The sequence below is a fragment of the Impatiens glandulifera genome, chromosome 1 (assembly GCF_907164915.1).
Source record: "Impatiens glandulifera chromosome 1, dImpGla2.1, whole genome shotgun sequence".
In the NCBI taxonomy this organism is placed as follows: Eukaryota; Viridiplantae; Streptophyta; class Magnoliopsida; order Ericales; family Balsaminaceae; genus Impatiens; species Impatiens glandulifera.
In genome coordinates this window covers 157,501,114-157,524,144 of record NC_061862.1, presented here as the reverse complement: position 1 = coordinate 157,524,144, position 23,031 = coordinate 157,501,114, and the positions used below count along the sequence as shown (strand labels likewise).

The 23,031-nt window shown below is 28.6% G+C and overlaps 3 protein-coding genes across 3 annotated transcripts; 1 reads left to right on the top strand and 2 right to left on the bottom strand.

Annotated features, from left to right (window-relative positions):
* Positions 1-7,111: 7,111 nt before the first annotated feature.
* On the top strand, positions 7,112-10,539 carry LOC124918201 (phosphoenolpyruvate/phosphate translocator 1, chloroplastic-like). The gene is made up of 9 exons (XM_047458408.1): positions 7,112-7,562; positions 8,162-8,284; positions 8,378-8,530; positions 8,739-8,824; positions 8,944-9,028; positions 9,648-9,767; positions 9,848-9,916; positions 10,023-10,152; positions 10,234-10,539. Exons 1-9 carry the CDS (start codon positions 7,200-7,202, stop codon positions 10,302-10,304), a joined length of 1,200 nt encoding a protein of 399 aa, XP_047314364.1. The 5' UTR covers positions 7,112-7,199; the 3' UTR covers positions 10,305-10,539.
* A 1,469-nt stretch (positions 10,540-12,008) lies between these two features.
* LOC124912755 (transcription factor MYB98-like) lies at positions 12,009-13,649 on the bottom strand. The gene is made up of 3 exons (XM_047453406.1): positions 12,949-13,649; positions 12,637-12,763; positions 12,009-12,533 (listed from the first exon to the last, which is right to left on the bottom strand). Exons 1-3 carry the CDS (start codon positions 13,647-13,649, stop codon positions 12,009-12,011), a joined length of 1,353 nt encoding a protein of 450 aa, XP_047309362.1.
* Positions 13,650-18,717: 5,068 nt separating this feature from the next.
* On the bottom strand, positions 18,718-22,699 carry LOC124920396 (boron transporter 1-like). The gene is made up of 12 exons (XM_047460880.1): positions 21,803-22,699; positions 21,649-21,731; positions 21,369-21,561; positions 21,161-21,299; positions 20,917-21,082; positions 20,667-20,833; positions 20,418-20,591; positions 20,258-20,353; positions 20,031-20,165; positions 19,629-19,948; positions 18,994-19,503; positions 18,718-18,877 (listed from the first exon to the last, which is right to left on the bottom strand). The coding sequence occupies exons 1-12, from the start codon at positions 21,904-21,906 to the stop codon at positions 18,826-18,828; spliced, it is 2,139 nt and encodes a 712-aa protein (XP_047316836.1). The 5' UTR covers positions 21,907-22,699; the 3' UTR covers positions 18,718-18,825.
* Positions 22,700-23,031: the final 332 nt, after the last annotated feature.

Here is a 23,031-nt window from a genome sequence, read left to right as displayed (position 1 = left end):
GAAGATGGTTTTCATACTACTATAACTATAGGCTTAATTGTATATTAGATTTTTTTTTTTACAAATTCCATTCACAAGAAATATTGAACTAATCCCATTTTGCTATATGTTTTGCTTTTATCTCAATTAGAATTGAACTATTTTTTGCTGGTTTTTATTCAATTCTTCTAGATGGAATTGTTATAGTTATGTTAGTATAGTTTCATTAAAAACAATATGGAGACAAGTTTAAAAGTTGGATCAGATTTTTTTTTAAAATTTATTGTAATATTTTGAGTTGTTGGTGGGTCATTTGATGTCTATACCTCGATTATTTTGGTGATCATTTTGAGAGTCAATAAGATATGAAATTAAAAATAAAATTCTTTCAATAACTGATCTTTCAGTTGAAATGCTTCCCTTATTGTTAAGGTTTTTAGAGTTACGTTTATTAAAAAATTATTAGATTTTTTCATTAGAATTTTAATTATTATAAATTTATCATATTATTTAATATCTAAGGACATGGTGATTTTTTTACTCAGGAATGAGTAAGAGAATGAAATGCCGAATACTCAATCATCCAATCCTCTCTAAATTGGGAGGAATGAATTCCACCTTATTTTATAATTAACATAATAATAAATTTTTATTTATTTATAAATAAATAATTTCAATTATTTAAATAATATTAAGAATTATTTAAATTAAAATTTTAATAATAATTACATTAACTAATAATAATATAATTAATTTTATATAATTAATTTTGAATATTATATATTAATAATAAATTTAAAATAAATTAATTAAAATATAAAAATATAAAACTAAAAATAAAATAACAATTTTATATAAAAAAAATATTAAAAAATTAAATATGAAATATTTTAATAAAAATTATTATTAAAAAAATTATATCATGTTATAATATATTATTAAATAAAATATTATATTTAATTTAAAATATATAATATTTGAAAATTTTTGTCTTATATTATTTATATTTAATAAATAATTATTTATTTATAATTATTAAAAAATTAAAACATTCAACATTTTTTTTGTTATAAGTATTTTTATTTTTATTTTAAAAACATATAATTAATATGAAAACATATTAGATGTTTATATTTTATTAAATTATGTCACTTAAATATTTTATAGATTTTAAATAATTATGTTATAAAAATAATAATATTTTATATTTTTAATTTAATAAAATAAAATTAAAATTAATCATAATTTTAATAACAAAATTATATTTATAACTTTTCTTTTATAAATTCAAACGTTATCAATGAGAATGAGAATTGAGAATGATTAAAACTCTCAACCAAATACTACACTTCTATCCATCGTACCTATTATCATTGCACATATTTATCAATCTCAATCTTATTTTTATTCCTTTATTTGAACCAAGCCCCTACTAAATTTTTATTTAATTATTTTGATTTTATTGAGTTTGTTTTTTAATTCAATTTTTTATATATAATTCAGAATGAATAATATTCTTAAAAAGAACTATTAAGTCACCCACTCTTCATGATTCATAGATGTCTCAAATGGGGCATGTTGATTTTTAATATCAAAACTCAAAAAGCATAAGTGTAAAAAAATCATTGGAAGTGCAAATGTGTGATGCATCATGCATTTGAAATTGGCGTGCCCATCCGGTTTGCCCCTAAATTAAATAGGTGTTAAAATATAATTACTATTTTTACTAAGAAAAATATAAATTCAACTAAAAAATTAGCGAAAACGAATCAACTGATGCCATGTGTTGTGTTAAGAGAGAAAAAATCTTAAAAATGTCTCGGTAATTTTGAAAAAAAAAAAGAAAAAAAAATTATTTCTGAATGAGCGTTTTTTTTGTTTCGTGGACTTGCTTGCTTTTGCTAATTTTTTAATTAGCTTTTTTAAATAACTTGAATTATTTAAAAAGAAATGATTTATAATAGTTTTAAGTTTTGAGAATATTTTTTCAGTAAAAAAATTAAATTTATTAATATATAATAATAAAATAAAAATTAATAATTTAAAATAAAAATTATTTTAATATTTTAATCAAGTGATTATGTATAAAAGAGAGTAAAATCACATTTAATTGGTTGATATATTAACAATTCTGAATAAAAAAAATATATTAATATTTTAAATTGGATTTAAACGATAAAAAAATCTTAAATTTTATAAATTGGATTTAATATATATATATATATATATATATATATATATATATATATATATATATATATATATATATATATATATATATATATTTATTGGGAATCGTTATTTTGAAACAATTGAGATTTCAAATTTATCTTTTAAAATTTTTAAATTTAAAATTCTTTATTATTAAATTTTTAAAAAATAAAATTTTATTTTAATTTATTATCTATTAATTATTTATAAATAATTAATTAATTAATTAATGTAATTTAACTCTCATAAATTGTGGGTTTAAATTAAGGGTTTACCATCAAATTTAAAAGAATTCATATTCAAAACTCTCCATAGAAAAAATAAAAAATAATTAGTAACATTAATCTTTTATTTATTTATTTATTTATAAATAATTTAAATAATAAGTTAATTTACAAAAATCTCATTTTAGTATAATTTTAATTCTAATAAATCAAAAAATTGTGATTTTTAAAATATGAAATCTCATATAGTGATTCTTGTTTTGTGTTTTGTTGATGAGATTGAGGAGGAGATTTCAAGTGGGTATTTGAATTTGTATTATGTTAGAATTTTTAAAAAAATTCTAATTAGATTTGTAGTAGAATATATTATTAATCTTCTTTTTTTTTTTTTTTTTTCATTGAGACCCTTTTCTAATAGTCCATGAAACCACATGCATGTAAAGATGATGATTACTGATTGATTTATGTGAAAATTTAGAATTTGTGAGGTTTAGTGTTTTCACAATCAAACCATTAAAATCAATTGATAGAAAGTCATTTTAAAAATTAGTTAAAAAATTAAGATAAAACCCAAATTGCACATAGAATTTGATAGAAATGCTCAAATTGTCAACTTGTCAAAAATAAAATATTTTATTTTTTAAATCAGAATTTGTTCTTAAAAAAAATTAATATAACCTCATAATATTATATATCAATATTTGTAATCCAATCCAAAGAAAACACAATGAAAAAATGTGAATAATTAGTAGGTAGGTAGTATTATGTAAATCCAAGAATTAATAACCATATAATGAAACTTATAGAATCACATAACATATTCATACAATCAAAACTAGAATTGAAAACAATTGATAATGAATAAATTTGTGTATAATTTAAGTTTGAGAAAAGGTTACTATATAAATAATTAATTTAGTTTGATTTCTTTGTTCTATTCAATTACCTATCATAAAATTAAATACATTATATCATTTGTAAGTAAGTAGGTAATAATAATAATAATAATAATAATAATAATAATAATTATTAAGTGGAAATTGGGTATGAAGGGTGGTAGGTTAACCATGATTTGGGTGAAATTTTTTTTAAAAAAATTAGATAATTTATGATATGGATCAGTTCATTTTTCATGGTTGCGGGGCTATTTAGTAATGTGGTTTTGGGCTTAAATTATTAGTTCTTTATGTTAGGTGATGATGTGCTAACTCACTCTTTTTTTTTTTTCTTTTTTTTTTCTTTTTTCTTTTTATTTTTTATTATAAAATATTGAACTTAGTTAGTTATATAATCTATTAGAAAAAAAATACCCATGTTAATAATATAGTTTAATATATCTTGTCTTTAAATTATAACATTTTTTTAAGTAGAATTAAATTTAAAAACTTTAATGTAATTTCCTATAAAAAAAATAAAAGAATTATATTAAATGAAAATATATACGTAGAAATAATAATAATAATAATAATAAAGATATAAGAGATAATCTTACTAATTATATGCTTATATGTAGCGAACATACCAATGAAGTAGATAGTACTTAGAACATAAACATTCAAAACATCAAATAGTAGGATAAACAATTACTCATCAAGAGGGGCAGCAAGAAGAGTCCTCGTCTGCGGTGGTGGCAGCAGCAGCAAGAGGGGGAGTGCCGACGTCAGTGATGGCGACTACAGGAGGCGGCGGCACCACGAGAACCACTACCGGAGACGGCGTCACGAAGATTGACCAGGTTAGCTACCCTACCCGGAGGCATTCAAACGACAATCTGAATAATTAAAAAGCAATATTATTACTAATATAACATTATATAAAAACATATTAAGAAAATACGGACAAAAAAACATACCGGCGGCACGGCAGCAGCCGACACGAAAATGACCACCCTTCTTCAATAACAGCGACGACAGCAGCTACATTTCCGGGGATTACCGTCGACGGCGCGACAGCAGCCGACACAATCGGGCCTTCTTCTACCGCAGCAGCAGCGACATTCCCTCCTTGGTTTTCCATCTATAAGATCCCAACAAACAAACAAACTACATTATATAAACCTGAAGAACAAAGAAAACTAAAACAAAAAACATAAACTGATTCAGAAATAGAAACGCAGTTTCGATGAACACAACACATAAAGAAACTCATACCGCCGGCGGGACAATCTGAATAATTAAAAAGCAATATTATTAATAATATAACATTATATAAAATACGGACAAAAAAAACATATCTGCGGCGATAAACATATTAAAAACTCTTTTTAAATTTTTAAAAAATAAAGTTTTATTTTAACTTATTATTGGGAAATTTGATTAAATAACCTCAAAGATGAGGTTATTTGATCTGGTGGTGGCTTGCTAATTTTTTTGAGCTCGTGGTCTTTTTTTTTTTTTTGGACGATATTGCCCTTGTAGCGAAACGCTAAGTCCCTTAGCGTTTCGCTAAGTGGATTAGGGTTAGTATAAATACTCTAATATTTTCATTTCTTTAGTTTTCTTTCTCTCTCTTCTCATGTTCTCTCTTTCACGGCGACCGACGGCGACGACGACGGTGACGGAGGTTGCAGGCGGCGGTTCAGTTCATACAGATCTATACAGATTACAAGATCTAACCTAATCCATTTATGTTTTTATCTATACATATTTACAAGATCTATATAGAACTAACCCTAAATCTATTTTGAATGCAGGTCTCCGATTCTAGGGTTTAGTGTATGCAGGTCTCTGATTCTAAGGATTTGAAGGTCGAGGAAGATGTTCATTTAATAATCTAATTCGAGTTATGTTCATGTTTACATTTTCTTCATTTCAAAAATCTTTTCATATTTCGTTCTGGTTCATATTTGGTCATATTTGTGAATTCTTATTTGTTATTTGGTTCATATTGGTTCATGTTTGAGCATTTCGTTAGGTTATTATTTGTTATTGGTTGATATTTACAGAAAATCTCTGATTAGATCGTATGTGTTTCCGTTTCAGATCTGCTTAGCGTTTCGCTAAATGCATTTCGCTAAGTGCATTTTGATAAGTGCATTTCGCTAAGTGTATTTCGCTAAGTGCTTATTTATTTTGATTAATAAATAAGTAATGTAATGCTTATTTATTTTGCTAATGATGTTTGAAGGATGAATATTGTGCTAATTTAAAATATATTTTAAATAATTTGGTGCAAATTTTTTTTAAAGTGTAATTTAATTTATACTTTAATTTTTGACAAACATAATTTTTTTTTAAAATTTACCTATTTATCATAATCAAGATGAAAATAATAATCCATAAGAAAGAGTCCAATAAAGATTCATATAAAGAAAGTAGACTATTATTGGTTAGATATATCATGATCATAATGCACTTCTTTCATTACAAAGTTGTATACATGCATTTAAAACAGGAAAACACTGATAAAATCAAACATAAAACCCAAAAAACTAATAAAAATAGGAAAGAAATTCACATAAGTTCTCTATTGAAGAACCAAAAGATGAATTTTAGATGATTAAAGCCATGAAACAAGTGAGAATTACACACATACATACATATTATTACATACATAGAGAAGAGCAAAATCTATTAAGGTTCAAGCTTCAACGACACAACTCTGGCTTGCCGATTACTCTTCGCAGACTTGACGAAAACAACCGCCAAACAAGGAGGTGCCCACCATGGCCTTCGTACTCTTTGTTCTCCTTTCAAACAAGCCACTGAAAAAAAGTTCATTTTTTTATTATCAACAAACTAAAGCTAATAAGATTATAGTTTTGGAAGAGAGTAAAGGAAAGACAAGAAATCGACCAACATTTAATTCGCCTCAGTTCCTTGCAAAGGGTTATAAAGTCACCCATTTCAATAACAAATAATAACCTAACGAAATGCTCAAACATGAACCAAATAACAAATAAGAATCCACAAATATGACCAAATATGAACCAGAACGAAATATGAAAAGATTTTTGAAATGAAAAAAATGTAAACATGAAAATAACTCGAATTAGATTTTGAAATGAACATCTTCCTCGACCTTCAAATCCTTAGAATCGGAGACCTGCATACACTAAACCTTAGATACGGAGACCTGCATGCAAAATAGATTTAGGGTTAGTTCTATATAGATCTTGTAAATATGTATAGATAAAAACATAAATGGATTATGTTAGATCTTGTAAATCTGTATGAACTGAACCGCCGCCTGCAACCTCCGTCGTCGCCGCCGGCCGCCGTGAAAAAGAGAACAGGAGAAGAGAGAGAAAGGAAACTAAGGAAATAAAAATATTAGAGTATTTATACTAACCCTAATTCACTTAGTGTTTCGCTATAAGGGCAATATCGTCCAAAAAAAATAAAAAGACCACGAGCGCAAAAAAATTAGCAAGCCACCACTAGATCAAATAACCTCGTCTTTGAGGTTATTTAATCAAATTTCCCTTATTATTTATTAATTATTTATAAATAAATAATTAATTAATGTAATTTAACTCCAGCAAATTGAAGGTTTGTCACCGAATTTAAAAAAATTCATATTCAAAACTTTCAACTTATAAACTAGATTTAAAATATAAAATTTTATATAGATATATATTTCATTTTTTTTTTCAATTGATAGGAGTAAATATCCAAATTGTCCCAACCGTTGTCTCTTTTCTAATAGGTTTATTTGAAAAAACAAAATCTAATCGCCACTCTCTAGCGATTCCTTACCTAACTTCTCACCTCCTTCTTCTTCTTTTTCTTCTCTCCGGCGGACTCTCCAAAAACTCACTCTCATTCCATTCCCGATCTGAAAAAAATGCAGAGCACCGCGTTCACTTTCTCTCCCTCAATCTTCATCCCCAAATCTAGGAATCTTTCCACTCCTTTCAACAGATTCGATCCTATTTCTGTACCATCTCCTTCCAGATCGCTACGTTTCACCTCAAAACACTCCTCCTCTACTCGATTTCCGTCGATTCGTTCTTTTTCATCATTAAACGGATGGATATCGACTCCATCTCCGATTCCAGAGCCAGAATCGGACAGCATTGTCGTTCAAGCAGCAGAAAGCGCCGGAGAGACTGAGAGTTCAAACAGCTTAGCCAGCACCTTACAGCTTGGTTCTCTTTTCGGTCTGTGGTACCTTTTCAACATATATTTTAACATCTATAACAAACAGGTAATTCTAATCAGCATTTCTAGCTCAAATTGTAGTAATCTTATCGCCTTTAGATACCAATTGCTTTTATAGAAACATCGTAGTGCTAAAATCAGTATTTCTAGCTTAAACTGTAGTAATCATATCGCTTTTAGATGCTATTTGCTTTTATATAAACATCATAGTGCTGCAATCAGTATTTCTAGCTCAAACTGTAGTAATCATATTGCTATTAGATACTAATTGCTTTTATAGAAACATCATAGTGCTGCAATCAGTATTTCTAGCTCAAACTCTAGTAATTTATATTAGTTATCTTCTCCCTTGTTGATAACAAGTTGTGACTCCAGCTCATACTCATTAGTAATTACTATAAGTTATTATCTCGGTTGTAAAAACAATTAATCACGTTTGTAATAGATGTGACTGTAGTTCTCCGGTTCTCAAGAATTGACAGGTTAAACACCACCTATGTAATCTGAATATTTGTTCTAGGACTGGTGTCATGGCATTTATAGTCTTAGCAATGGATAGGAAGTGTATGCTTATTAACCAAGTTGACTTGATTCGAAGTAATTTATGGAAAGAGATTGATATACTTATACTAATTTGATTTACAGGTGCTCAAAGTGTTTCCATTTCCAATAACAGTCACTACTGTCCAGTTTGCTGTTGGGAGTTTGCTTGTAGTCACAATGTGGACCTTGAATCTCTATAAGAGGCCAAAGTTTAATGGGGCACAGGTAGTTAGTTAGACTCGAAGTAACTGAAAGGTTTCCTTGATTTAGTTTAATGATATTATGCTGATCCCGTTTCTTAAATCTGTGACACGACAGCTTGCTGCAATTTTGCCACTGGCTTTGGTTCACACTTTGGGTAATGTTTTTACAAACATGAGTCTTGGAAAAGTTGCCGTTTCTTTCACTCATACCATTAAAGCCATGGAGCCATTTTTCTCAGTTGTCCTTTCTGCCATGTTCTTGGGGGAGGTATGCATCATGTAAATGATTGATGCTTTAGTACATTCCTAAACTACTACCTGTAAACTATCAGAGTGGATAAGTTGATCTAGGGTTTATAGTATTTAGATCCTTTGTGGAAGCATTGTATACTTTTCCTATCATGATTTCTGGTGTTGCAAATACTAGGTCCTCTTGTATGTCTAAAACTTTCATTATATATGAATTGTTCATGCAGACTCCTAGTCTTGGGGTAGTTTCTTCACTTCTTCCTATTGTGGGTGGAGTTGCATTGGCATCTATGACAGAGGCCTCTTTTAATTGGTAACAAATAAGAAGACTTTATTTGCTCTAATCTAGGGATGTAACTTTTTGTTTTTATAAAGATAGAAGCAAACATCTCACATTCTCTTTTTTTACTTTTATATATATTTTTGTAACAGGGCAGGTTTCTGGAGTGCTATGGCGTCAAACTTGACCAACCAATCCCGCAATGTCCTTAGCAAAAAGTTCATGGTCAAGAAAGAGGTAGTGAATAAACCATTCAACCTTTATATATTGACCAGTGTTCTAAATGGCGGTCGAGGCGGCCGCCTAGGCGGCGCCCAGGCGGTAGGCGGTCCAACACCGCTCCGCCTATAAATGAGGCGGTCATATTATTTAATTATTTATTATTTTTAATTAATTAATTACTAATATTAATATATGTATACATATATTTAATAAAAAAAAAACTCTTTATCACCCACTATTTAAATTTTGAAACGACTCTTTACATTCCAATTCATTTATCTTCTTCTTTTTTGTTTCTTATCTCATTCACCTCATCTCACCTCCTTGATCATCTACATTTTCTTAGATTATCTAATCATCTATCTCTTCTCTAACTCGTCTACATACTTATTTTTTGTTAAATGTTACTATATTAGAGAATATTAATTTGACTTTTAGTAAAATGATAATTATGAACATCTTTATTATATTTATATTCAACCGCCTAGGCACCGCCTAAGCACCGCCTAGGCACCCGAGGCAGTAGGCAGTCACTTACCGCTCCGCCACCGCCTACCGCCGTTTAGAACACTGATATTGACATATCTAGAACACTAAAGTGGTGAAAGTGGTAGTAATAAGTTATGTGTCACAGGAATCCTTGGACAACATTAATCTTTTCTCTTTCATCACAATCATGTCTTTCATCTTGTTGGCTCCAGTTACCATTTTTATGGAAGGGATCAAAGTTACACCGGTGTACCTACAATCCGCTGTAAGTCAATTTCGATATTACTAGTTACTAATCATTTTTGACATTTGTTCTTTTTAATCATAATTTTGCCTTGTTCCTAGGGATTGAATGTCAAACAGGTTTACATTAGGTCTATTATCGCTGCACTTTGCTTCCATGCCTATCAGCAGGTTTGAAAAATCTCTACTTAATCATTTACCCAATCAACAATTTACTCATTATCATTAACCAAATATATTCTAAAATATCCTTTTTTTTAATTTTGGTATTGGGCAGGTATCCTACATGATTTTGCAGAGGGTATCCCCTATAACACACTCGGTGGGTAATTGTGTAAAGCGGGTTGTAGTGATTGTTTCATCAGTGTTCTTCTTCAGGACACCAGTCTCACCCATAAACTCTTTGGGTAATTAATAATAATGTGTATTTCTTTCATTTCCTTCCCCTTTGAACTAGAAATAGTAGTTAATTGTGATTGTGGTTTTAGGGACTGGAATTGCGTTGGCTGGAGTGTTCCTTTACTCGAGAGTGAAGAAGGCCAAGCCCAAGAAAGCATGAATGGGAAGATCAGATTAGTTTTTTGGTAGCGGACTTCATTGCAGGTTGATTTTGATCGAGGAAAGTGTTTTAAGGACTTTTGTTTGTTGTTGTAATTGTTCAAATTTGTTTTACTGTTTTGACCTAATTGGCTCATTCTTTGGATTGGATCAGTTCCCCATCCATATTGTTTGCAGCTTACAAGAGTGATGAAACAAACAATCAAAGTGAGTTAGTTCCTTTCTTTTAAGCTTTATCTGAATCTCATTTATCTCAATTGCAAATTTCGGTTGTTAGGTTTTAGTGACCAATGACAATGATTTCAATTTCAAATTGAAAATACCTTTGGAACATTTAATTAATAGGTCATTCATTCATACACTTCCCAAATTAAACCGATTCCATTTGAAAACTATTTTATTCTTAATAATAAGATTTGGAATTGAAATTAAAATTAGAATTTTAATATAATTCAAAATTAATATAATTTTATAATTATGTTATTTTTAGTTTAGAATTATAATTTTTATATTTATTTTTTTATATTTTTTAAATAAAATATCTTAATATCATACCACATTCTTAATGTGTTGAACTTTTTTTTTTTTTTTTAATTTCCTCGATATTTTAAAATTGTGAATTTAGGAAGTTAAATACGGAATATTCTTTGTATGAATTTAGAAGGTTTATATTTGAATATATATATATATATTTAATGAGAATCGAATTTTAAATAATTTTTGACAAAAATTAAAATTTTAATACTATATTCAACTTAATATTTGAATTTTTGGAAGTTAAATGAGGAATATATATATTTTTTTTAATTTAGAAGTTAATATTTGAATATATATATATATATATTGAATTCTAAACAATTTTGACACTTAAGTTATATAATATGTCAAATTAATATTTTAATAATATATATATTTAAATTAATTTTATATTTTTTTTCAAATATATAAATTAAATTAAATTGTAATTTTATAATTTTTTTAAACACAAATTAAAATTTAATGTCAATTATAAAATCCAAATTCAATTCTTCATATCCAAATGAAATGGATAATTAAAAATAAATTAGATGTAATAAGTAGGGTTTTTGGTAAAAATAAATAAAAAGCTTGTTTGATGTTGGTTTTTGTTTTTTTATATCCAGATTTTTGTCTATCATATTTTTTTTTTATCTTTACTAAACTACTTTAATTTTATAAAATTTAAATTATAAATATAAAAAAAATATTATAATAATTTAACTAATTAAAATTTTAAATCATATATTTTTCAATATTTTTTCCAAATAAAAACTAAAAATCCCAAATAACCCAACATCAAACTATTTCAAAGGATTGAAATTACATATTCATTTGACAATTAAATTTAAAACTTTGTAAATAGTTGAATTTTAAGTTGTATCACAAGCAACTGTTTGATTAAATAACAAACCAAAATTAAGATAGATGTGACATATAAGTTTGTATAAATAAGAAAGTAAATGAACAATGACTTCACTATTTTTTTTTTTTAAATCAGATTAGAAAAATAAAAAATAAAATTATAAATAAGATAATTTGGAAAATATAGTGCAAACTGAATATGTTATATATTATAATCAATAATCCTTGTAATGTGTGTATTAAAGAGAAAGATAATAATATTTAGTATGTGTGTGTTTTATAACATATATTATAACATGAAATTAAGAAAACCATGCATATGATATCAATTATTATTGTTGACAAGAGAAATCATCTCAATCAAATCCATTTCCTTCTGTATCACCACCTGATCCAAGGGCTGCAACATCGCAGCTAAGTCAATCTGTTCATGATCCAACTCGGGTAGCACAATCTCGTCCATCATCATCATCTCCATCTTTGCATCGAATGTGTCAAATTCATCAAAGTAATTATTCATCACCGCATGGCACGGATCAGTCGGTGTCAGTTCCACAGTAGGTAACTCATAATCGTGTCTCATCGTGTTGTTGTTATCAGCTGTCGGGTTGATCATGCAAACCGGCGGGTTAAGGCTTTTGATATAGTTTTGAAGAAGAGAACTCGGCTTAGGATGTTTGGACCGACATTTCCTACGTGAGTATTGGCGACGCTTTGTTGCATTCCAATGATTCTTTATCGAGTTTTCTGTCCGGCCCGATAGTCGTTTCGCTATCTCGGCCCATTTGTTGCCCACTTCTAAATGGGCCGTGATTAGAATCCTATCTTCCTCTTCACTCCATATATCCTTCTACATTATAATTAATTGATTCCAAAAATAGTATTAATATGTATAAGATTAAGAATTAATATAATATAATTCATTTCTTCTAATTAATTAATTAATTAATTACCTTGATATCAGGCCTAAGATGGTTGTGCCATCTTTCTCTACATTGCTTACCAATCCTTCCTTTAAGCTTTTGAGCAATATGAGACCATTTTCTAACTCCAAATTTCTCCACCATTTGTATCAAAAGCCTTCCAAAAATTATATATTAGTATATGAAATAGTTGCATCATCTTAATCGATAATTCATATAAACAATGAAAAATACGATGACATGAGCATGTTATGCCCATTTTTGCGATCTTTTGAAAATATGGATTAATGAAATGGTTTAAATCTTTCAAAGAAAATAAAAGAAAGGCATATGATCGAGCACCTGTCTTCTTCAATAGTCCATTGGCCTTTGATCGAATTAGACTTCTTCCGAGCCTTCATTGCCCTCCTAGGTGGCGGCATAATAGCTAACATGGAACCTCGACTGCCATCTCCCTTGTCTCTACCACCATCTTCCAAGTATAACCGGTTATTGTTCTGATCTGTTGCAGTTACACATGATCCCTCGTCGGGTATCACAAAGTTCATCATCATCCTTGGCTTAGTGATCATGTCCATTGGATCTTGATCGTCGTATGGATCCATAAAGGTATGGTCGGATTCCATCACATGATCTTCATGGATACCTCGTTGTAGGGTTTGAAAATGGCCTCCCATTATGTTGTTATTGTTGTTAAATGGCTTGAACTCGCTATAAAAGATATCATGATCATCGAGAGATAAGGGTATATTTGGAAACGGATCGAAAGGATCAAAACACGAGGTTTGCAACGCGGGTAGAGATGATGACGACGAGGAGGATGATGAAGATGAAGATCCATAAGCAAATGAGGAGTGGTGGAAGTCTTGGAAGATAAATGGAGGCTTAGTGATGGGGGAGGAGAAGTGGTCTAATTCCATAGTTTCAAGCTTTGGATATATGTTTGGAAGGAGTAGAAGAGGAGATGGATTTTGTTGGAAGGTGGAAAAGAGATATTGATCATGTTCTTGATCTTCATCTCTTGATTTTACTTCAATCTCCATTCAAGATAAAGATTTTGAAAGATTGATCAAATATTTAACAATGACTCTATCTTCTTATTCTTTATTTTTATTCTTTCTCTTATATGGGTTTTGTTACTTAATGAGGTAGGATTAATGAAGGCCATTTATGGTGAGAATAACATTTTCCTTTTATTGATTATTTTTCTTTTTTTGGGCAATGTTTTAAAATGTGCAAACATATTGAAAATTATGATAAATATGAAAAACAATTATATATACGCGTCTACCAGGGATAGCAAAATATGAAAGCATCTTTTACTATTTTAATGTTTTAAATTCGTATTAAATTAAATAAAAAGTTATAACTATAAGTTTATGTACGACCCGTACTACTAGAGTTACGTGATATGCGTCAAATCTGAATTAGAATAAATGTTTATTTGTAATTGTCATAAATATGACCAACTTTTACAAAGTGATACGAGTTTAGTAGTATATTGGACTTTTTTTATATAAAAAGTTATGGAGTTTATATTAAAGTTATAAATAGTTCAGAGGCTTAATTATTAGTTTTTTATTTGATTTCATTATAATTTGTTTTTGGCTTGAAGGTAAAATAAAAAAATACATAACTAACAAATAAATATGTCCATTAACTTTTTCAAAACTTTGATATATGTCCTTAATTTTACCAGTTTTAAAATATTTCCCCCAAGTTGTAAAAAGCAAGCACCACAGCCTTAATAACACAAGATTAAAATTTACAAACAAATTCAGTTTTTTTTCTTATAGTTTTATTATTTTTACATGTTATAGTATGTACTAAATGAGTGTATACATCAAAATTCAAAATTACCAATACAAAATTTTAAAAAATCAAAGTTTTTTTTTTCTCGAAAAAATTTAAATATCATGTAAGAAAACATTTAGTATACATTTGTTAAAAATTCTTATTTCTTTTGTTACATAATTGACAACAGATCAATCATTTAATACCTAAAATTAATAATTTAGTATATAAATGGAAAATTAAGATTTTGAAGATATTTTCCTTCAATTTTCATATTTGGCTTAGTTCATATATAACCATTCATGATATGGTAATTCCTTTTATGAATCATTTAAGTGAATATAGATATATCAAGTATCAACAACTACAAATATATCCTAATTAATTAAATAAAGTCTATTATATATTAAAAAGAACAAATTTAATCAATTGGACGATTGAATTTGATTAAGAACAATATTTAGCTCAAGTGTGAAACTCATTATGACCAATTTTTAAATTATACATTATTTAAACTCATTTCAAAACTATAGTTTAAAATCAAAATCCATGTACATCTAAAAGAAATGTGCACAAATAATATACTTACTCTATAAGTTTCAAACGTGTTCGATTAAACTCTATAATTGATAAAAATATATATATATATATATATATATATATATATATATATATATATATATATATATATATATATATGTCATTAATAAATTTACAAAATATTCAAATTTTATGACAATGAGAAGATTTAATATTCAATGAAAGTTGTTCTAAAGTGAAATAATTTTTTGAGCATACTCATTTACATAAATTTTATTAAATGTAACAAACAAATTCATTAATGTTTTTTAGTTAGATCAAAATTTAAAATGGTTAGAATCACTCAATCACACTAAACTAATGAGACAAAAAAAATATTATTTAAAATAACAAAAAATAGTTTAAATTAACTTTTATTTCTAGTCATTTAACTTATTTTGGTATCGAATTTTCCCGATTTTTTCTCTTTAAATTTGTACCCTTAATTATTATTTATATAAGCTTTTATTATTTTAAGTAAAAAAGTTTTTTTGAAAAGGATCAACAACTTTTGCAAAGAACCTCGAATAATTTGTGAATTAATCGAAGTTATATCCAACTTTTCTATCAATTAAATAAACATTAAGACTATTTAATAAACTAATTTTAGGAGTTTCTCTATTTGAAAGTGAGTAATTATTCTATATTTAGTTCACATATAGTTCAAATAGGCATTAATGTTAAATATTCATTTAGCAAGATTTTTTTAATATATATATATAGTTTAAGAATTAGTAGCATTCATTTGTTTAAAATAGTTTGAGAAAATCTAGAGATTAATGAAGAATCTCCATTTTTTCTTATTTATTAATTGCTATATTTTATGATTACCTCACTTTAATTCTGTGTATGTTCACATTGAAAACAACAACTTTTCTTTATTTTCATTTAATTATTTATATAATTTTTGAGTGGTTTATTAATATTATGTGTATGAGTTTATAGACAAATTTTTTATTTAATTTTTTTTTAGAAAACTAAATAATGTTAAAAAATAAAAATTAAAAAATGGTATAATTAAAAGAGTTCAAGATTCATATAGAATAAGCTTTGGTAGAAAATAAATGAACCAACCATATACTTTCTCATATACAATTCTCCCTTTTTCGCCGACCAACCAATTTTCTTTACAAAATTTATAAATAAAAAATAATTTTAAATAAATACCCAACTTCAACTCAAAGCGTTTTAAAAAAAAATTGAACCACCGTGACATTTTTGTCTCTTACACCGACTCTTACCAATAAACTTGATAGATATATAATATAAATATATAACACTTTTTAGTTTCAATCTATTGATAATATTTAATTAAAATATATTAAAATCCATTTTATGATATAATCATAATTTTATTTTATATAAATAATTTTATTTTAAATGATCCATGTAATAATAAAATATTTTAAGAGAATATGAAAACTATGAACTATGTTACTTAAAAAAATTATTGTTCAAGTGATAAAATTTGAATTTGTGTTGGGTTAATCTATTATAAGAATTAAAGCCCTGTTAAAAATGAAATAAATAATAAATGTAGTAAAAATATATTTAAGGAGAAAACTTGAAATTAATCGTGTTATTATAAGTTTGTAACCGATAAGAAAATTAAAACAACATATCTCACATTAATTTTCTCATTAATTAGTTCCAAGTTTAAAAGGCATTAATTAAAAATTACCTTAAATGCAACATTTAATCCTTTGGTAAGTAAATGAACATAATTAAGAACATTTTAATTATTTATTAGCTGTCTCTTTAACGTCAAGAATGGGATTCATTTAAGGGAGCAAGCCATTGCATATATATTATTTTCCAAATAATTATTAGTTACTAAGAAAATTTTGGAGAAATATATATATTGAAATTATTTAAATAAATAAATTATAAAAATGACTAGGATTTTTGTTTAGTTATTTAAATAAATAAATTATAAAAGATTAATTTTTACGGACTCTTTAGTTCAAGTTCATTAATTATACAAGATTAATTTTCAGAACATTTATTTATAAAAATGTATATTCAATTTTAAGAAGTTAATAGGATCTCATTTTCCATCTTTTAATTCAATCCAGACTTTTGTGCGTTTTGGGCCACAATAGTATATTGGAACGGCCCAACTAAATCAAAATATGTAAGAAAGGGAGATTGTTTAAAAAAAAAAATGTGTTCCTTGTTTTTATACATGAAAACAAAAATTGAAATTAATTTAAAATTCTCAAATTTAGTTTACAAAACTTAATGCTATTTTTTAGTATGTTTGTTGAACTTAAATAATTCAACCCAATTTTGTTTGAGTATAACCCATGAATAAAATAAAACTCAAATAATCCAATATAACTATAGATCAAATGTCCATATATATATATATATAAAGATTTCATAATCATTATCTTTAATTAACTTAAGATTAAATTATAATACTTTAAAGAATTAATAAATTAAAGACATTTGAAACCATTAAAATAAAACTTTATTATGTCATCCACACATATTAGTCCTTCTTTGATCTTTGATTTAAGCACCTTTGATTTGAGCGGTAACGAAAAATTTGTTGAGATTTTTGTATAACTTTATCAATAAATAACCTCAAATTATGAAGTTCGAGAAAAAAGATGTATAAAATATTTGACCTTAAAAAAAGAGTTATTTTGACAAATTAATCAATTTTCCTATTGATTCTTAAGAGCTATATTTTTACCTTATTAACCAAGTTACATTTGATTTGAGTTATTGGGTTACTTCGCTTGGAAGTATTTAAGACCTATTTTACAAATTTTGTAATTTTTATTGTAACTTTTTTCGTTTGTTAAAGAAAATGAAGATGAGATCTATAAGTAGAAAAAGACATGACTGAGTCACCAACAACAATTGGACAATTGTATATGAGCTTTTACCAACATCATCTAAATGATTGATTTGATTCAAAGATGGTGGAATTACTTGTAGCCATTCCACTACCCTTTGTACCCTAAGAAAGTATAAATGTGCCTATACTACTATATCTAAGTCCTAACCCATGACCATTTCACTTTACTTATTAAATTATTGCCCTTTATGACATGTCTTGGTTTTTCAAGAAGTCCAATTGAATATCACATAGGATTTATAAATATATTCGAATTTGAATCGATGTTCACTAGGAATTCAACTATGAATGAGAAATTTAGTTGAAATAGTAATTTCAAATGTAGTCATGTCTTGTCATTAAAGAACTCTACATAATTTATAATCGCTTGCTACATTGAGATCAAATTATTGGTTGTCCTAACTCTTAATTGTCTACATAAAAATGTGTTCTTTTTTGTCGTTTCTCATATCATATCACAGTTCGAAACGTGATAACATAGATGCTTTAAAGTGAGTTAGGTAAAGAATGTAAATATTGAAGAATCGTGTAATAAAAGTCTCTTGAGAACTAATCAAAGACTCTAGACATAGAGTTAGTTTTTTTTTAAACAATTTGGAGGGATTCTTATACCTAATACCTCCATGTTGTGATTTCTAGAGAAAAAGGTTGAAGACAAGAAGTGACAAATGAATGTACATTCCTAGTGCTGATTGTACCTTAAATTAGAAAGAATAAAACATGAGCTAAGTAATCCACTAGCATTGTGATTTTAGGATAAAAGTCCCAAATTATTTAATTCCTTTTTTTCCTTGTCAAATATTTTATTATGAGAGTTTAATAAAATGACAATCTTAAATTAGGTAGGAAGAATCACATAACAATTTAAATTGATGACAATCTCATTCATTTACTCATTTTACTTCTAGCTCGAACAAAATGAGATGCGATACTAAAAGTTCTAATAAGAAGAAAAAAACATTGAATTGAAAAGGAGTTTACGTTATTGGTAGCATATCGGTCTTTGCCTCTAATTCTATTTGCCTCGTCCTAGCAAACATAAAAGAAAGAACTCAACATAAGAAGACCTCTCGAGAATTAAAACAAACCGATTGAGTTGTTAAGTTGAAGTGAAACCGCGATAGTTTTCACAAAGTGGAGACAACCTTGGACTTGGAGTTTTCTTTATCACGCCAACTCCTAATTTCTCGGGCATTGTTGGGCTTCTCTCCATCTTTAGCTTCGAGCTACATTCCGCCCCATCATGTCCTTCAAACCGAGGCCTCTTCACATTTTCTTCGGTTGAACTTGTAACCAATCTCGGACTTTGAGGATGTCGAATCTCACCTCGACTTCTAGTTATGATCTCGTCGAGAATCTCCGCACCATCAACAACATGGGCTGACATGTTGTACGATGATGACATGGCAGTTGGCGCTTCTTCGTATTCTGCAGCGTCCAAATCTTGAAGGTGTGCCCCTTTGAAGAATTTCGGTAGCAAATATTGACGAACGGGTACGAGAAGCATGATCAACAACGGGAAGAGCACTCCCGCTAATGGAATCCAAGTTATGCCAAAACAACCCAATAAGTAAACGGTTTGAAACACCGTGAATAGCGCAATGGCTGTGAATGGAACTGTTTCGACGAATGTTGCATGATACTCCCGTAGCACCCTAACAAACAAAAGTAATTTTCTTAAAACTTTAGTATGAAAACTTCCTGTTTTCATTGGAAATTGAATAAGAGACTTTTAAAACTAATAATAGCATATAAATGAAATAATGGGCATTTTATTTACTTGTATCTTCGAGTTGGAGCAGTGAAAAGTAACAAGATTCTTTCCCAAAATTGATTTCCGGGCAAGCTTTCGATTGCCATGAAAGCGAAATATCCCCATAGAACCGAAGTGGGGATCTTTTTTAAAATAGGCATGGCGGGAAGACACGCAGCAATCATCAAAGCTTGAAGAAGATTACTTAATCTTTGTTCTTTTACTTCAACAGGTAAAAGATCATCAACATCCTTATGAATATCAAACACAGTCTCATCAACCGGGGCATCGATGTAGCCAGAACTCGACGCTCGTAGAAGGGTTGTTTCTTTCAGCTCTCTCAAACCCTGATATACAAAACCACATCATTTCTTTTATCACCCCAATACCAGACCATTTGTTAAAAAAAACAAAAAAAAAAAAACTTACTAAAGCAGGGACTTGATAAACAAGTGGAGTCTGCAATTCATTATAGGCGTCTTGCATGTTCTGATAAAGCTGTCCGAGGTTTGCATTTCTTCTCATACTTTTCTTAGCCGTCGATACAAGCTTGTTACGTAAAAGCTATATAAAAAAACAAAGATTAATGAATAAAACATATGTCAGGAAACTTTTCGAATGAAAAAAATATGTCATTTCAAACATTACATAAAAACCTGATGTTTCAGAGTGGCTAAACTCTTGGTGTGCATTGGAGATTGAGGAATAACTCCATTAGAAGGAGGAATTCCAATTAATCCACATAATATAACCTGATTGGAATAGATTCAAATTTACAATCACAAACAAAAAACAGAGACTGAAGTTTGATATTACCAGGAATCCCAATAGAAGGAGATCATAATGATAAGAAGGTGGTTTCTTCAGATTGAACTCTTTTTGTTGAGCAAGTTGAGACGCGACACTATGATCAAAATAGTAAAGAACCGCAATCATAGTAGCTGGAATAAATGCTCCTAAAATGTACATTGGAGGTACACTAAGCATTTCCTGTCAAAAAATTTTAAAAATCTGTCACAACTTCTTTTAAATCAATCCCCTTTTGTTACTAATGAAAATAAAAACCTTTACGACTGTCCAATTCGAGTATGCACCAGGAGACCATGGATTTGGACTAAAAAGCCGCCTAGGAATTCCTTTTGGAACACTATTAACCGGTACATAAGATATAGCAGTCCAAACAAGAACCATAAGTGGAACACCATAATCAGCAATAAATCCTCGAAGCCAACCTAATTTGAATATACATTAATCGAGTTTGTAAGCAAAAAATTCAAATTAACTAAGAGAACACGATTTTATTTGCATATAGAACCTGTCCCATATCGCCAGGACCTGGCCTTACGGCTTCTTAAGGCTGTGAAAAGAAGACCAAAAGAAAGAACCATTGCGAACATTCCATTTCCAAAACGCCATGAAGGCTCGAGTGCAGTCTGATTAGGATTTTCTCTTTGTGGGATTCCAAACTCCTCGACTATTCCCTATTATTGACAAGTTTTGAAAAACAATAATCTGACACTACGAAATATCTTTGTACTAAAACAAATAATTATACCAACCCGAATGGCCTGCTGCATAAAAAGCATGGCAATCAAAAGGCCAAATAATTCGCCAGCCAAACGCGTAAATCTATTGATTATAGAGCATGCACCCAAAACCGCGAAAAGGAAAAGCAAGAGCGCTGTCCAGACACAAACCCTGCAAACAAACAACATATTAAACATGAAAAAGCTATTTATGAAAGTAAAGAGATGTTTAATTAGTTACCATCCTGTCCATGCTAGGAAAAATTTCTGTCCCAAATCTTTTCGATCCTTAGCAAAGTTGAACATGAATGTATACATCAAAACAGTCGGCTCAGCAACCCCGAGTATAAGAAGTGGCTGTCCTCCAACAATGGAATGAATAATTCCACAAATTGAAGTTGATGCAAGTGTCTGGACTGCAGTAATACTTCCATCTAAAACAACAACAACAAAAAAATTACAAAACTGTCTTAAGAAAATCTCAAATTAAAGAAAGAACATGTTTTGTGTTTGTTCTTTACCTGTTGTTCTTTCAAGTTGCTCCCCAAAGGATATAACTGGAATTGCAGAAGCAAAGAATATGTATGTTGTTGGAGCTAGAATCCTAAAATTCAAAAAAAAACTTACAAACAAATTCAACAACAACTGAAAACAAAATGGAAGCGACAATTAAACCTGATCCCAGCACGTAATCCACCAGTCCAGTCTTGTTTGTAGCATAATAACCTTCCTTTCAGATCGTTTTTAATACCACGAAAAGGAACAAAAGTTTCTTCCATACTAACTAATGTCTTTTCCTTTTTGAATTCAATGAACACGATAGGATTTTCTAGATACACATGGAAGATTTAAAGAAAGACAGTAATGAACAATTGACTATCAATTGTGTATTGAACCCAAAAGGGGTTCATCATGGTTTGATGATCTTTAAGAGACTTTTACATTTAAAAAGAATGAATGAAATGATTAGATTAGAATAGAATAGAGTTAGGAAAGACTAATAAGAATTGGGTAAAACTTGTATGATTACTTATAATATCCCATTAATGTTTAATGGAACTGGGTGAGTAGAGCTAACGAAGTAATTCCATCATCATCATCATCCAAGATCTCAAACTAACGTTTGATTTGAACAAGCCTGATACCCACCATTTCACCTATTTCCTTACATAAGATGAAACAGCTGGTTTGACAAACAACATTAACCAAAACAAGAAAGAAGAAAGAACGCAAAGATGGACTTTACATGGTCCGAGTTTCAGAAATGAAAATAACATGAAGAAATGGAAATCTCAAAAACCCACACAGAGATTTTTAGCGAAGACCCATCATCCTAGAAACAAGAGAGTTCATTGAATCGAACCAGACATGAAATGGAGCATGAAGAGAATGCTGTAAACAACCGATTAGCGAAAACCCATGACTGATTGAGAAGAAATGCAAGTGAAAGTGGCAATAATAAGAAACAAAACGTTCAACTTTAGATTATTTAAGAAAGAACCCACTTGAGAGAAATAGACTGTTCAACTACTACTCATCACAAAATATTAAAAATTGTTGGAGTCACATTTCGCAGACAGACGACATGTACAGTGAGGGTGTGATATGTGCCCTGATGAAGAAGAAGAAGAAGCTTAAGACGGAAAGGTAGAGAAATTGAAAGAGAAAGAGAGAGTTTTTAGCTGGAAAACAAACTCTGGAGTGTCTGGACTGGAGTAAAGAGGGGTTTTCTGCGTGAAGTGAATATAATGTATGAGGTGGTGAGTTATTTATTCTGATCTCCTCTGCAGCAAACAGATACAAAATCGAAAAATATGGCTTTTTTTTAGTTGGTGACAAATAACAGTGATTAATTTGACAGCTCTGTTCTCCTATTATACCATCTTTGTTTTCTTTCCCCCTTC

Coding starts and splice junctions, on each gene's coding strand:
- LOC124912755 (XM_047453406.1), bottom strand. CDS start 13,649: ATGGAGATTGAAGTAAAATCAAGAGATGAAGATCAAGAACATGATCAA. Junction 12,764..12,948: donor TGGACTATTGAAGAAGACAG/GTGCTCGATCAT, acceptor AATTTTTGGAAG/GCTTTTGATACAAATGGTGG. Junction 12,534..12,636: donor ATCTTAGGCCTGATATCAAG/GTAATTAATTAA, acceptor ATTATAATGTAG/AAGGATATATGGAGTGAAGA.
- LOC124918201 (XM_047458408.1), top strand. CDS start 7,200: ATGCAGAGCACCGCGTTCACTTTCTCTCCCTCAATCTTCATCCCCAAA. Junction 7,563..8,161: donor TTAACATCTATAACAAACAG/GTAATTCTAATC, acceptor TTTGATTTACAG/GTGCTCAAAGTGTTTCCATT. Junction 10,153..10,233: donor CTCACCCATAAACTCTTTGG/GTAATTAATAAT, acceptor TTGTGGTTTTAG/GGACTGGAATTGCGTTGGCT.
- LOC124920396 (XM_047460880.1), bottom strand. CDS start 21,906: ATGGAAGAAACTTTTGTTCCTTTTCGTGGTATTAAAAACGATCTGAAA. Junction 21,562..21,648: donor GCAACTTGAAAGAACAACAG/GTAAAGAACAAA, acceptor TTGTTGTTTTAG/ATGGAAGTATTACTGCAGTC. Junction 20,166..20,257: donor TAGCCACTCTGAAACATCAG/GTTTTTATGTAA, acceptor TTTTTTATATAG/CTTTTACGTAACAAGCTTGT.